At 41.1% G+C, this 14,753-nt stretch overlaps 1 protein-coding gene across 9 annotated transcripts in view; it reads left to right on the forward strand.

The window, feature by feature from the left end:
• The window catches only part of grip2b (glutamate receptor interacting protein 2b), a 200,801-nt gene extending 191,633 nt beyond the window's left edge, over positions 1-9,168 (forward strand). For all 9 annotated transcript variants that reach the window (XM_037532362.1, XM_037532363.1, XM_037532364.1 and 6 more), the window contains 3 exons: positions 1,728-1,955; positions 3,684-3,830; positions 7,764-9,168. In XM_037532362.1, coding sequence (XP_037388259.1) covers positions 1,728-1,955; positions 3,684-3,830; positions 7,764-7,976 — 588 coding nt within the window. In that variant the 3' untranslated portion in view covers positions 7,977-9,168. The remainder of the gene's footprint in view (positions 1-1,727; positions 1,956-3,683; positions 3,831-7,763) is intronic.
• The last annotated feature ends 5,585 nt before the right edge of the window (positions 9,169-14,753 follow it).

Below are 14,753 nucleotides of genomic sequence, written 5' to 3' on the forward strand. Positions count from 1 at the left end.
GAAGGATAGCAGCAAGAGTGAAAGGGAAGGTTTACAAGACAGTAGTGCGTCCTGCTATGATGTATGGTTTGGAGACTGTGGCTCTGTCTAAAAGACAGGAGGCTGAGCTGGAGGTGGCGGAGATGCTGAGATTTTCGTTGGGAGTGACAAGGCTGGACAAGGTTACATGAGCAGATCAGAGGGACAGTGAAGGTGGAGCAGTTTGGAGATAAAGCCAGAGAGGCCAGGTTGAGATGGTTTGGACATGTGTTGAGGAGGAATAGTGGATATATTGGCGAAAGAATGTTGGAGATGGAGCTGCCAGGCAGAAGGAGAAGAGGTAGACCTCAGAGAAGGTTTATGGATGGAGATGGTTGGTGTAAAAGTAGAGGAGGCAGTGGATAGGGCAAGATGGAGGCAGATGATCCGCTGTGGCGACCCCTAAAGGGAGCAGCCGAAAGAAGAAGAAGATATAATGGCCCATAACTTCTGTACAGGCCACATTTTATAATTTACTTTTTCCCAATATGTTCAATTCAGCAAATAAACAGCACTTGTGCTTTACTGTGTTCTCTGCAGAGGATGTTTTAACTTACTTTCTCTTAGAAAATCAAATCCTGCCATTTGACCCAAACATTAATATAGCCAAATTTGAGCCCTGTTTGAGCTGTTTTTTTTTTGGAGAGTCTAATTATTTTGATGTTTGGAAAAAAATTCCAGCTGCTGGAAACCAGTGTTATCCATGATCTTGGCCGTCATTGTAGCAATAAAGAGCTCATGTCACCAGCGAAAACTACAAAAATCAAACAGATTGTGCGAGATATCATCACTCATACATGTCCTCTAATTTATTATCGTCTGAATAAATCTTGCTCAGTTGTAAAGATAGTTCTAATAGTTACGCAAGAAAGTCTCCATCCTTTATATCTTGATTTACACCAAACTGGTGCTGACTGGGGGAATAAAAAAAAAAAAAAAAAGACTTTTTCATTATTTAAAGTCATGCGCAAGTTACTTTTCCTTTTGTATTTTGTCTAGAATGGTTTCTGGGGCAGCAAAGCCTTAAGGCCTGTTCAAATTGTTTTAAATTGTACACATTGGCCCTTCTTAATCAATGGTTTATTTTAATTTAATGTGTTAAAAAAAAAAAAAAAAGCACATTAAACTTAATGTGAAGGATTCAGTGTGTTAAAGCTGCAAAAAAAGGCTTGGCGTAAAAAGGCCTATAGAAAAATAAACATTAAACTAAACAGTTAATAAGTGAAAAGGATTGTTTTTGATCCCATTTTACATGTATTACAACACTGTAGTGTGACTCACTCATGGGCAGCTCACTGCTGTGTGTGTAATTAAAATAAAACCAATATTTGAAGTGAAACAGAATAAATTACTCTTTATAATTTAAATAAACCAACCTTTCTTTCTGGCCCTAGAAAAAAGCCCTTATGCTGACTCAAGAAGTCATGTGTGTAAGTCAGCATCAGGGTGTAATATGAAAGTCGACTATTGATGGAATTTCTGGTAATGTTTCAAGAAAGGGAGCAGACTGATGCTTTCTAAAGGCTAATGAATGCAGTCTTCATTTCTTCCAATCAACTATGTTTTATTGGGCCAGATTAGATAATTGCTAAAGAACTCCTTGGCTGCCAATCAGGGGTACATACAGAGGTCCCTATTGAAAGGTACTGACCTGATTAAGCAGTAATCGGTGGCTATAATCAGAATAGTGCTTGGCTTCTCTCCCTCAGGCCTCCATAATGACCGGCAGTGCTCTGAGTTTGGGAGTTGAGGGCAGCAAGGCCCACAACGAGTCGCTCTCCCAGCCCAACTTCAGCCCTCTCAGGAAGAGCCCGCACTTGCACAACGAGGCCAAGAGCAAAAGCACACTGCGCATGTCTGAGAAGACCTGGGAATCCCGTCGCATCAAGGAGGAGATGCAGGAGATCCTGTCCCCCACACCGCTGGAGCTGCACAAGGTCAGTGGCACATGTCCACATAAGCTTCACAGAGTAGTCTTGACCCCTGAGGGACCTGCACCTGAGCTGTGTAATACATCCAGATTTTGTCTGTTCTTCACCAAAAACCTACCCTGTTGTTAAGGCAATAGTTCAGTCAACCTTTTAATATAGTCAGCCAACTTCTGTTGCACTGGAGCTTTGAGGCTAATGTTGCTAACATGCAATGGTAACTTTAAGTTCCTTTAATTTGCATCATGCTAATCTTACAAGTTCTGAGAATCTGGTGCATTTTGTTCCTTAATGTCTTCAAGAACTGCCTACATTGACAGGAAAGGCCGCTTGAATGACTGCCAGTTAACTTACCATAGACTGTGTCAGCATGACGTGTGGGTGCTATTCCCAAAATTCATCTTCAATCAAAACGAACCCAAACATGTCACATTACTTAAAAGCTACTAAGTGCTTCACAGACCACTCTGGAAAGACTTCAAAATATGTTGTGGGCTGAACTTATAAATGTTTTTTGTCTGGTGATTCTATCTCACCCTGAATGGCTTAGTAGAGCAGGCGACTACATGCAAATAATGATAAAACCTACTGCCAGACGTGTCATTGTAAACTGTATACCTCAGTCATCACCCATCTAGATAAAACCTTGTGATAATGCAATCTTACACAGACTTGCTTCTTTTATGTTATGCATAAAAAAGGACAGGCAGTACAGCAGAAGTAGCCATGTTGAAATATAAATAGTCCGTGTGCTTTTGTTTTTTTAATGTAGCTGCATTAGCCTCATAACACCAATGCAAAATCTATTTTTCGTCAAAATGTCGCTTTAATTTTTATGTGTAGCCTCTTTCACTCTACATGGATCATTCTATGAATTAGTTCAAAGTCTGAGTTGAAAACATCTTTAAACTGACTAATATTTTAGACTAAAGCCCTTTTGTTTTGAGTGACCATGTGACTTAATTATATGTTTTATTAAAACAAATGAATAAACATTGTATTTTGTCACTAACAAAACAATCATAACACTGATGAAACATTACCAAATGTTTCACTAGTGACTGTTTCAGCTAAGTTTAAACAGAACTCAAAAATGCTAGGCAGTATGTGACTAGCAAACAAGTTGTACACACATAAAATCATAACATTTTCATTACACACCAAAAAGGTTTACTTGCAGAAGTGACAGTAGTAACAATTCTTAATGTTCCACAGACTTCAAAACAATGGGATCTAACTGCTCACCATGTAGTCATGAGGAACAGTGATGCAGTCTCAGTCCTTGCTTTAAAATTCAGGGGTATGGCTAAAATAAGGCTCCGCTTATGAAGTAAAACTCATTGTGTTTCGGTAGGGACATGAAAATATGGGACAGCATTTTAAAATAGTTTTTCCATAAAAAAAAGCTCATGATAAATCTAAATCTTTTAAGGGGGCAGTCGTGGGCTGGAGGTGTGGGAACCAGCCTATGTGACTGAGGTGCCCTTAAGCAAGACTCCTAACTCACTGCTCACTGTTCTGGGCAAGTGTGCTCACTGCCCCCTAGTGTGTGTTATCACTAGTGTGTATGTGGTGTTTCACTGCACAGATGGGTGAAGAGGTGAAATTTCCCCATAGTGGGACTAATAAGGGTCACTTAATATGGTCCTTATACGAGTAGATGATAAACAAACAGCACCTCAATCTGAAGTGTGGAGAATGATATATTCAGCAGCTTTGCTAAAATTTCTACTTCAGGTGACAGTGATTAAGGACCCAGAACGAGATGACTTTGGCTTCAGCGTGTCGGATGGTTTCTTGGAAAAAGGTGTGTATGTGAACATGATCCGCCCTGAGGGTCCAGCAGACCGTGCAGGACTCAAACCATACGACAGGATTCTGCAGGTACCGGCTCTCCCCTTCATGCAATCGCACTGTTCTGCCTATGTAGTTAAATAAAAACCTGTGATTCCTCTGCTGCTCAGCTTCACCACATATATGAGTGCTGTAGTCTCTGTAAACCATAAACTTGCTCAATATATTAGCAAACCCACCACAACCTACAAAAGCCCAAGGAAATAAGATTGTGTCAGATCAGTGGGAATTGGAGTCCAGTAACATTTTCTCCCATAGCTTTAAGAGGCTTTATTGATTGCAGCTGGTTTCAGTGCATTTGTTCTCACATGCTGTAAAGAGGAAATTCAACCCAGAGCTGCTTCAGACTGAGCCCTAACAACATTTAATAAAGTCTGCCTATTGAAGTTACCAAAAGAGCCATAAATACTCACAGTAAAAGGAGGTCCAGTGAGTAGATGTCCAGTCAAAACATGAGAGTTTTTCTAATTTTTTCCTTTCCTTTGCAGTTTTATAGCCTTTGCGAAAGAGACCACGGGGCCAACATGTGCAACCGTAGTGTATTGTTAAAGTCAGACTGATTTAACTTCTAGGATCCTCTAAGTTGTTTTTTCACTGATTTCTGGGCATCAGTATGAAATTTTAGCTGATGATTAATTGTCGTGAACAATTGCAATTAACAGCTTGTCTTTATTGTTTATTTAATGCAACCGAAGCAGCTAAATCTTGCTTCTAAATCTTAGCTATCTTGCATCCTAGGTTTCTGTAACTTGTAGCTAACACTAGGTCATACTATATACAACCCCGATTCCAAAAAAGTTGGGATGCTGTGTAAAATGTAAATAAAAAGGAATGCAATTTTTATAGACCCATATTTTATTCACAGTAGAACATGTGAGTCATTTTACCATGAAAAACTTAACTCATTTAGAGCTTGATGGCAGCAACACAGGCATTTAGACAGGCATAGTCTCTCAGAAGCAACGATGGGCAGAGGTTCGCCAAACTGCAAAAAACTGTGTCAAAATATTGTGGAACAATTTCACAAAAATGTTAATCAATGTAAAGTTGTGAAGCCTTTGAATATCCCATCATCTATAGTATATATGATCATCAAAAGATTTTGAGAATCTGGAGAAATCCTTGCATGCAAGGGGCAAGGCCGACAGTCAATATTGGATGCTTGTGATCTTCCCTCAGGGCCCTCAAGCGGCACTGCATTAACAAGCATGATTCTGTACTGAAAATCACTCCATGGGCTCAGGAACACATCCAGATATCATTGTCTGCAAACACATGTCACCATGCAAACCACAAATACAAGTTAAAGCTGTATCATGTAATGATGAAGCCATATGTCAACACGATCCTGAAATGCTGCCATCTTCTCTGGGCCAAAGCTCATTTAAAATGGACTGAGGCAAAGTGGAAAAGTGTCCTGTGGTCAAATGAATCAAACTTTGAAATTCTTTTTGGAAATAATGGATCTGGCATCCATCAGGCTGAAGACCTCCTTGTTATTAGCACACAGTTCAAAAGCCAGCTTTCATGATGGTATGGTTGAGCATTAGTTCTCATTCCATGGGTGTCTTGCACATTTGGGAAGGCACCATTAATGCTGAACGAAATGAACATATGCTGCAATCCAGACAGCGTCTCTTTCAGAGAAGATCTTTCATATTTCAGCAAGACAATACTAAACCACATAGTGCATCCATCACAACAGCATGGCTTTGCAGAATAAGTGTCCTGGTGCTGAACTGGCCTGCCTGCAGTCCAGATCTTTCACCAATGGAAATCATTTGGTGCATCATGAAATGAAAGAAGACCCAGTACTGTAGAATCCTGTGTCAGACAAGAATGGGACGACAATCCTCGCCCAAAACACCAACAATTAGTCTCTTCACATCCCAGACATTTACAGACTGTTGCTAAAAGAAGAGAGGATGCTACACAATAGTAAACATGGCCCTGTCCTAATGTTTTTGAGATGAGCTGCTGCCGTCAAGTTCTATATGAGGTAACATTTTTCAAGAAATGTCTCACTTTCAACATCTGATATGTGTTCTGTGTTCTATTGTGAATAAAACATGGGTCTCACCATGTGGCCATGAGGGACAGGGATGCTGAAATTCAGCGGTGAGGCTAAAATAAGGCTCTGCCTATGAACAAAGACTTTTTTGGTAGTGACATGAAAGCATGGCACAGCATTTTTAAAATACTTTTTTTTTTAAATCTTAAATCAAGAACATTTTTTGAGAAGCAACATTGAAAAATATGCGAGAAAATGTAAGCATTATTTACAAGTGTAAATTTAGGGGTTAGGGTCTGTGACAGACAGGTCCTAATAAGAATGCCCTATAAATGCTGATTTTGTATATATTTGCCTTTTTACTATCTCAGTTAATGCCTTGGGTTTAAATAGATCATAACATACTGCTTGTAAATTGTAAGGTTTAAATACTGAATACTGTTTTTAAATACTTCACTGCAGTGCACACACACACAAACACAAGTGTCTACAGTTAGACAGAATAGTTTGTCGAGTCAGGCAAAGCTGTTTTTCCCAAGACTGTGAAAATGTTAGTAACAAACACTTGCTCTGCAAGAAAACATGCAAAATGAGTGTTGGCTAGCAAACACAAAAGACATGTTATAGCACTAAGTACGTTCTGCATGTTATTATAATTTACGGAAAACAACTAGAAAGTAAAGTAATTGGAAATCAGTCATTGTGATCAGGTGACTATGTAATAAATTTGACAGGCCTGTTGATTTATGTATTCATTTGTTTTAAATATTTATGCAAATTAGTCTTGTCAGTCATTGAACTGAAGTGTTGCCTGTGGTGATGTCTGGACAAAATTTTGATTTACACTTGATGCAAATGTAGTCAATCGGCCACTTTTTACTCCTCATTGCTCACTAGTAACTCAACACTGAGTCACACACATACAGAGAGCAAACGGTGTCCTAGTTAATCTGATAACAGACGTGTGGCGTGCACTCGTTCCCCAGGCCCTGATGACAGCCATAAGAGCCGGCAGGAAGGCAGGGCCCAAACTCAGAGCCCAGACGAAACCCTGCGAAGATGGGAGAGGATGAAATCTGCGAGGGAGTGTGGATGGTGCGTGAGTCCTGAGCCCCACTTCCTGGACACCACCTTCAGTCCCACTGTGAGGCCATTTTAATTTGCCTTACGTTCATTGCAGGTGGATGAGCTGTGGAGTTGACGGATGGGGACAGAAACGCATGAGCGCCTTTAAAACAGACCTATTTGTTCTGCCTCCTCGTCACCACCCCCACTCCACAGCCTGTCTTCCTGAATTGAAAGTAAAGTGGAGTGAAGCAGCCTCGTTGTGGAACAGGAGGCGGGGCCTGGGCAGCAGAGTTCAGGACTTGCATCTTGCCTTCGTGCCTCTCATGGCCGTCATCATCATCGTCCCCGCTCTGGTGGCTGATGTCCTCCTCTCGCTATCACTTCTGTCCCACAGCAGTGTTCGGGATTCAGGCCCATTCAGGCTCTTGCGGCTGTCATTAGGGCCCAGGGTACGGGTCCATGGCACAAGCATTAAAGGTCGAAATATTGTATTAAATTATGTTAATTAAAAATATCTGAGCCGATTTTCATTCCACCAACTGATTTGCCACTAGGGGGCCTGCAGAAAAGATTATGGATTGCTTTGACCTTAATGTGAAGGTTGCACTGCATTAATATTCACATCGTTTCCTGTCCAAAATATGTACATGGTGTGATTAAGCCATTGCAGTTTGCTCAATAATGCCCTGGTAACTACAAGCTTCTGTCACTGCTAAGGTAGTGTGCAAAACTAAAGAAGCACTTCAGACACCAAATATGTCTTGGTTGATGATCTACACTTGGGATTGGGGGATTCTGTCTGAATCAAAAATCTAATTTGTTCAAAAAAGCAAGTTGTGAGGTGTGAAGAGTGTTTATCGTTTGTAACCTTGTCACCTCCCCAGGTGAATCATGTCCGGACGCGAGACTTTGACTGCTGCTTGGCCGTGCCTCTAATCACAGAAGCTGGTGATAAACTGGAGCTGGTCATCAGCAGAAACCCATTAGCTCAGCCCAATGCTGGTCAGCCAGGTATGGGTCAGTCACTTGACTGCCATCCCCTCTCGACCCCTCTAGCTCATAGCCGCGAACATATGACCAGCACCATGGACCTGTGACAATACACCAACCTGGGACTTAATAGGACAACAAATATAAACCAGCATTACTAAGAGATGCTGTACACTCCATTCATAGCAGTGTGAAACATCAGTGGACGGCTATGATCTCAGCAAAGAAATACAGCAAAAGGTTTGGGCTTGTTATAAGCAATGATTTGAGCCAGTCCTCTGAGAGAAGCCAAGACTGAGGACCACTGAAAAACAACATAAACGAGAAGTGTGAACATGGAACTCGACTCAGTCCAGCACTTATGGAGTCATCTGGTTTTTAATGAAAACAAATATTCTTTTCTTGTCCAACAGCAGAAAAAGAGGAAGAACCCTGGATCTCTTTTTTACTTCATTGTGAATAGTGTTAACATTTCGGTGATGTCTGTCCCCTCTCAGAAAACAGAACCTGCATTTCTATGTTGTTTTCATTAAAGCGTGTATTTTTCCACTCTGGTGAATGGCTGAGTCACCAGAAGTTGTTTGGTTGGGCAAGACTGAAAAATTTATTGGCTAATGTCCAGCCTGACCCAACCCTGAAATCAGCCCTGAGAGACACACGGTCAGTCAGTCTCTCTCTCTCTCTCGCTCTCTTTCTCTCACACATTCACTCTTTCTTTTTTCTTTCTTTCTTTTTCTTCCTCTCTCACTCTTTCACTCTCGCTCCCTATCTCACTTTCTGTTTTCTCTATTTTTGACTCTTTGTACTCATTCTCTTTCACTTTCATTCCTCTCTCTCACACAGTCTCTTTGTCTTCCTGTTTCTTTGGAAGTCTTTCTCATTCCATATACACTATATTGCCAAAAGTATTGAGTCACCCATCCAAATAATTGAATTCAGGTGTTCCAATCACTTCCATGGCCACAGCTGTATAAAACCAAGCACCTAGGCCTGTAAACTGCTTCTACAAACATTAGTGAAAGAATGGGACACTCTAAGGAACTCAGTGAATTCCAGTGTGGCACCGTGATAGAACCCCACCTGTGTAAGTCCAGTCATGAAATTTCCTCATTATTAAATATTCCATAGTCAACTGTCAGTGTTATTATAACAAAAAGGAAGCGTTGGGAATGACTGCAACTCAGCCATGAAGTATTAGGCCACAGAGCAGAGTCAATCGCTACAGACCTCCAAACTTCATGTGGCCTTCAGATTAGCTCAAGAACAGTGCATAGAGACTCTAGAGCAGTGGAGACGTGTTCTCTGGAGTGACAAATGACGCTTCTCTATCTGGCAATTCGATGGATGACTCTGAGTTTGGTGGTTGCCAGGAGAATGGTATTTATCTAACGGCATTGTGCCGAGTGTGAAGTTTGGTGGAGGGGGGGTTATGGTGTGGGGTTGTTTTTCAGCAGTTGGGCTCGGCCCCTTAGTTCCAATGAAAGGATCTCTTAATACATTTACATTACATTTATGCCATTGGCTGACGCTCTTATTCAGAGTGACCCACAATTTGATCATTATACACAGGGAGCTGAAGATAGTGTTCTTGCCCAAGGACTCTTATTGGTATAGTGTAGGTGCTTGTCCAGGCAGGGGATTGAACCCCAGTCTACAGCACAGAAGGCAGCTACACTAACCAACCGTACTTCAGCAGACCAAGAGATTTTAAACAATTTCATGCTCCCAACATTGTGGGAACAGTGTGGGGATGGCCCCAGGACTGCGCACTAGTGCACAAAGCAAGGTCCATAAAGACATGGATGTGCGAGTTTGGTGTGGAAGAACTTGACCGGCCTGCACCTCAACCTGATAGAACACCTTTGGGATGAATTTGAGCGGAGACTGTGAGCCAGGCCTTCTCAGCCAACATCACTGTCTGACCTCACAAATGTGCTTCTGGAAGAATGGTCAAACATTCCCATAAACACACTCCTAATCCTTGTGGAAAGCCTTCCCAGAAGAGTTGAAGCTGTTATAGCTGCAAAGGGTGGGCCAACATCATATTAAACCCTATGAATTAAGAATGGGATCTCACTCAATTTCACATGCATGTGAAAGCAGACGAGCGAATAGGTTTGGCAATATAGTCTATGTTTCAATCTATCTTTCTATCTTCTTTCTCTCTCTTATCTCATATATAATATATATATATATATATGTGTTGCAGTCTCCATCACTCCCGCTCTCACTCTCTCCCACTCTCCATCTCTCTCTCTCTCTCTCTCTCTCTCTCTCTCTTTCTTTCTTCATCTCATTCTCATGCTGGACTAAAGTTGAACGAGAACAATGCACAAGAAGACTGCCTGCTGCTTTCAAGCGATCAGCCTAAAACTAGACGTAACAAAGGTGCTGTTTGATTCCTCAACAAAGACTTCAGAGGCGTTTGATGTTGATGTAAGGCAGTGGAATTTCTATTCCTTTATTTGATGGAGGTGGTACCAGCATTTTGTTTTGTTTGTACAAGAAGACATTCATTTCTCACAGCTCTGGCCTTGCGCACTTCCTCAAGCAGCTGTGTGAAACGACGAGCTGCAAGAAGAAGAAACAAACACTTAAGTCCTCTTTTGTTCTGTTATTTTTTTTAAATGCACTTTCTTGGTTTGCATGAGACACTTTCATTCCTTATGAGCTCAGCTCTACAATCTGAGACACACCGTAAGGAGGAAAAAGAAGAAATGACAATACATGAACGCACATGCACAAAACCTGTGCTGGGGTTTGATGCTACATTTGTTGTTTTTTTTTTAACTACTGAATACGGGAATAGATCTCCAGCTGCTGTTTCTTCCCCAAAACTGTACTGCAGCAGCAGTGTAGCATCTAAACCAGGGGTGTCAAACTCATTTTTGGTAACAGGCTGCATTATATTAGGTCCGGTGTCAAGTAGGCTGCACCAAAACAAAACAGTCTGAATGAATAAGCTGATCAAACATAATCTTTGAAATAGTTGCTTAAAACTTGCATGCAACTAAATTGCACTTGAATTGCATAATGTAAAGCATCCTGCAACTCATTTGAAACTCAGTTGCAACAGTTGCAAGCAGCTCAACTTAGTCAAACAAGTTTCATGAAACAGCCAATGGAAACACTGATAACAGATCACATGATCACACCAGACATGCCTACTTAAAAACTACTGATTTCACTGGATCAGTAAAATAAAACAGGAGGTGGTTTACTGGACAGTTAACTAGTAAAGTAACTGAATGTGTTGCATGCAACTTGATTTTATTGGTGCTTATAACTGCTAAGTTGCCTGGGAATTATGATGCAACTCACAACATGCAACTAGTTGCATGCAGGTTTCACTATCTAAAGCTAGAATATAGATGTGCAACATTAGATTGTGAGAATTGGTCATCTAGGGTGGTCATTGGTCCATTTTCTCCTTTATGAGAATTAAAAATGCAACTAAATTGTCCAGGAAATTTGCTTTCCACACTCTGACTTGAGCCACCCTCCTGCCCCCAGTGTCCTCTTATTTGAAATAAACAGAATATGGTCACCCTAAGGTCGTCTTTTATCTAACCTGAAAGAATGCAAAGGATATGAGAGCATTAATATTTCTCTTCGAACAGAATGTTTGAATCACAAAATTGTGAGTGCTATACAGTCCTGTTAAATCCAACTGACCTATCTAACTTAACAGATTTCTGCAAGCCTCATTATCACCAGACATTATCATAACATGTTTTTCAGCAAATGCATTAACCTAGGTTCAGTTGAGTTTACCTTAGAGAGGTTCATTGTGTATGGTCTTCCCTATAGTCCAATCCGAATCTTCAGGAAACAGCTCCCCCCTCAGATGACCAGGATCAGACTTTATACATTCCTTTGGAACACAATTTCCTCACCTAATAACACAGATGAACTACCGCCTGCATTCTCACTGCTATAGGTTTGACGCCCCTGGCCTAGGCCATTCCCATATGCCATATGTGCTCAGAGCTCAAGGGTACATTTCTTCCCTTCACAATTGGCTTTGTGACCAAGCCGGCATTTGGCCGCTAAAGCTTGCCAAATATTGTAGATGTTTCCATCCTGTTTATTTTCGTCTCACCTTGCTGAAAAGCACCTTGTGCGCCCGCCATATAGTCAGCTCACGTTTTGTTCAGCCACAGGCCTGGCTCTTGCAGAGGTCGAGCCTCAGAGGATGTCCTGATTTAAGGTCTGCTTGGTTCAACTCATTACCTAATTAGCAAGCTGTTCTGGAGAGCATTAGAGCAGACAGATCCAAACTGTGCAGTGTAGCTGCACTGCTGGCCCGAGTTGCACCAGCTGTATGCAAATGATCAAAGTGTTGGGTCCTTGCTGAGGCCTTAGTTTCAAACTGTCATTCTACTAAGTTTGGTTGCCCCACCAATCCTTATTAAATGTCATAGTCAACACATAGCATATCGCTGGTGTCAGGACAAAACCTTGTATCTCCATTTTTCAGATTTTGGCAGTTGGAAAATGCCTGTTGTCCTTTACATTGTTTGTAAATTTTGTGATAAATGGACCAAAAGAAACAGCCCAAAATGACTTGGAAAAAAGTCTGATTCCATTGAATTACATTAAAAGTAAAGGAAGTTTTTCCTTCTCCTGTAAAGTTACCGTTTTGGAGATACAAGGTTTTGTTCCGACAGCAGCGATATTCAGTAATCCACAGGTGAACATTCATGTATTTTCTGCATGTTTTGGCAGAGCAGATAAACAAGACTCATATAAGCAAATCACCAAACTTTGCATAAAAGCCCATATGCTTGTTTGAAGTTAATTCCCGAAGAAATGTGGAAAATTACAGTGGAATGCATTAATGTAGAATAAGTAGTGTAAATATGAGTAAAAAAGCAAGAGTTGGTGGAAACCAAATTTTCATATTTTTTGCAACACTTCAGTTATTTGCTTGAAATTAATCCAACAGCTAATTGAAATGTAGCTCATGAGAACTTGGTCATCTACACTATCTGTGGTTTTAAAGGGATCTCCCCTTGAAATCTGATTGGCCACCCAAGATACTCCCTGCTACCGAACTACTAAACTAAAGCTGCTTTTACTTGTTGGCAATAGATGAACAACACTAAACTGAACATTCCATTGGTTTTAATGGTGCCCCAACAGAGTTACATTTTCCTAACTTTTGCAGCAGTGGAGTAGACTGGTTATTGATTTTTTTGAGAGCCATGGACACCAAACGTTGTTGGTATCATCGTTGTTGAATTCCAGACAAACCAAAACAGTACAGAACATCCTCGAGACTTTTGCCACCTTAAATCAACAACTGACACTACTAAAACTCTCCTCTGATGCTCAGTAATGTGGTCAACATTTGCTCCATTCTGCCATCCCTTGTGTACTATGATACATGCATCTTCATTGAATGATGTGCAAACTTTAGCTTAAATACAGATGGCTGGTGCAACCAACATCAGGACCAAAATCAAGAAAACCATTTGAAACTACAAATAAATATAAACATGTCACTGATCTTAATGACACTACTGATCTGTGTTGTCACATCCGGGTGATGTGTGACTGTATTAAGCCCATGAAAGATGTCTCTTTACATGTTTTGTTCATTACTTGTTACATTGGACTTCCAAAAACACCAGATGGAAGCATCTCAATGGCAGTATGTCATTTTTATTACGTCATCTCAGACCAGCTAAGGCACGTGAAGCTGGACAGTCACCTCACAAAAAAGGAAAGGCCTCTTAGATGCCAGGCATGTGTGTCACCATCAGCAAAATGAGCCAAAATTCAGCTACGTCATTGTTTTTCAGGAAGATCGATGCTGCTCATTCGCTCATACTCTCAAGCCCTGCTCCTGATGTGCTCAGTGCATTCCTGACCACACATTTTGGCCATTGAATCTGGTCCCATCCATGCCAGAACGCTTTTCTTCTGCAATTATCTGTGGATTAGGTGGAATTATTTCCTCACCCTGCGGTCTTAACCCCAGTGTTGGAAAGCACAAGCCAGCTCTATTTGTAATAAAGTAGAAAGCGCTCATTGTTCCAGGAGACGTTCGGCGAATTCACGCCAGAACAATCACTGCCTCTGTTTGGGAACCATCATATTGGGAGTCTTCCCAAAGCTTACCCCTACATATTTTGTCTTCTTGTTTTCCCCTTTCTTTCCTTCCCTCCCTCTTTCTTTTGCTATTTTGTTTTGAGGACAGGGTTTCGTCTCCATGTTGTCAGCCTAGTGTTCACGTCTGCTACGGCCAGGACACTGACCAGACGCTCTAAGATGGACGTTTTTACCCTTTTCTCTCTTTTCATAACCATGACAGTGTTTCATGTGAGTATTAAGTGTGCTATCCAAAACACACACAAAAAAGAGTAAAGTTTTTATAAATGCAATATTCGAGATCAAGGTGGGCTTTGAGAATTTTACAGAAGCTTTATAAAGCTGTACTTGTGTTCATCCCTATGCATTTTTGATTCTGAATTAATGTATGCATTGATATTGTGTATTTTTAAAGTGTGTAATATTAAAGGTCTATTCTCTGTATAGTATTTTTATATGACCCTCTTGCCCCACTGTTCCCCTGAGTGCGGTCGAAGCAGAGTGGTGAAAGAGAATAAAAAAATCGAGTTTATTTTGGCTCGAATGGATACCTATGTTGATATACCTTATCGCTAAGGATTGTGCTGGTGACACCCTTTTATAAAGAAGAAAAGAATAAAGGAGAAAACGCTCATGATATGAGTCATTATTTCTACAGCAGTATGTACACTTGTGGCAAGCGCCAGTGCCCTGGGACCCAGTGATGGCTGGGAGAGCCGGCGAGAAGGCGGGGCCTGAACTCTGAGCCCCAGGTAAAACCCTGCATTCCTGCTGTTTCTTCTGGGCTC

Source organism: Pygocentrus nattereri, chromosome 21 (genome assembly GCF_015220715.1).
Source record: "Pygocentrus nattereri isolate fPygNat1 chromosome 21, fPygNat1.pri, whole genome shotgun sequence".
Classification (NCBI taxonomy): Eukaryota; Metazoa; Chordata; class Actinopteri; order Characiformes; family Serrasalmidae; genus Pygocentrus; species Pygocentrus nattereri.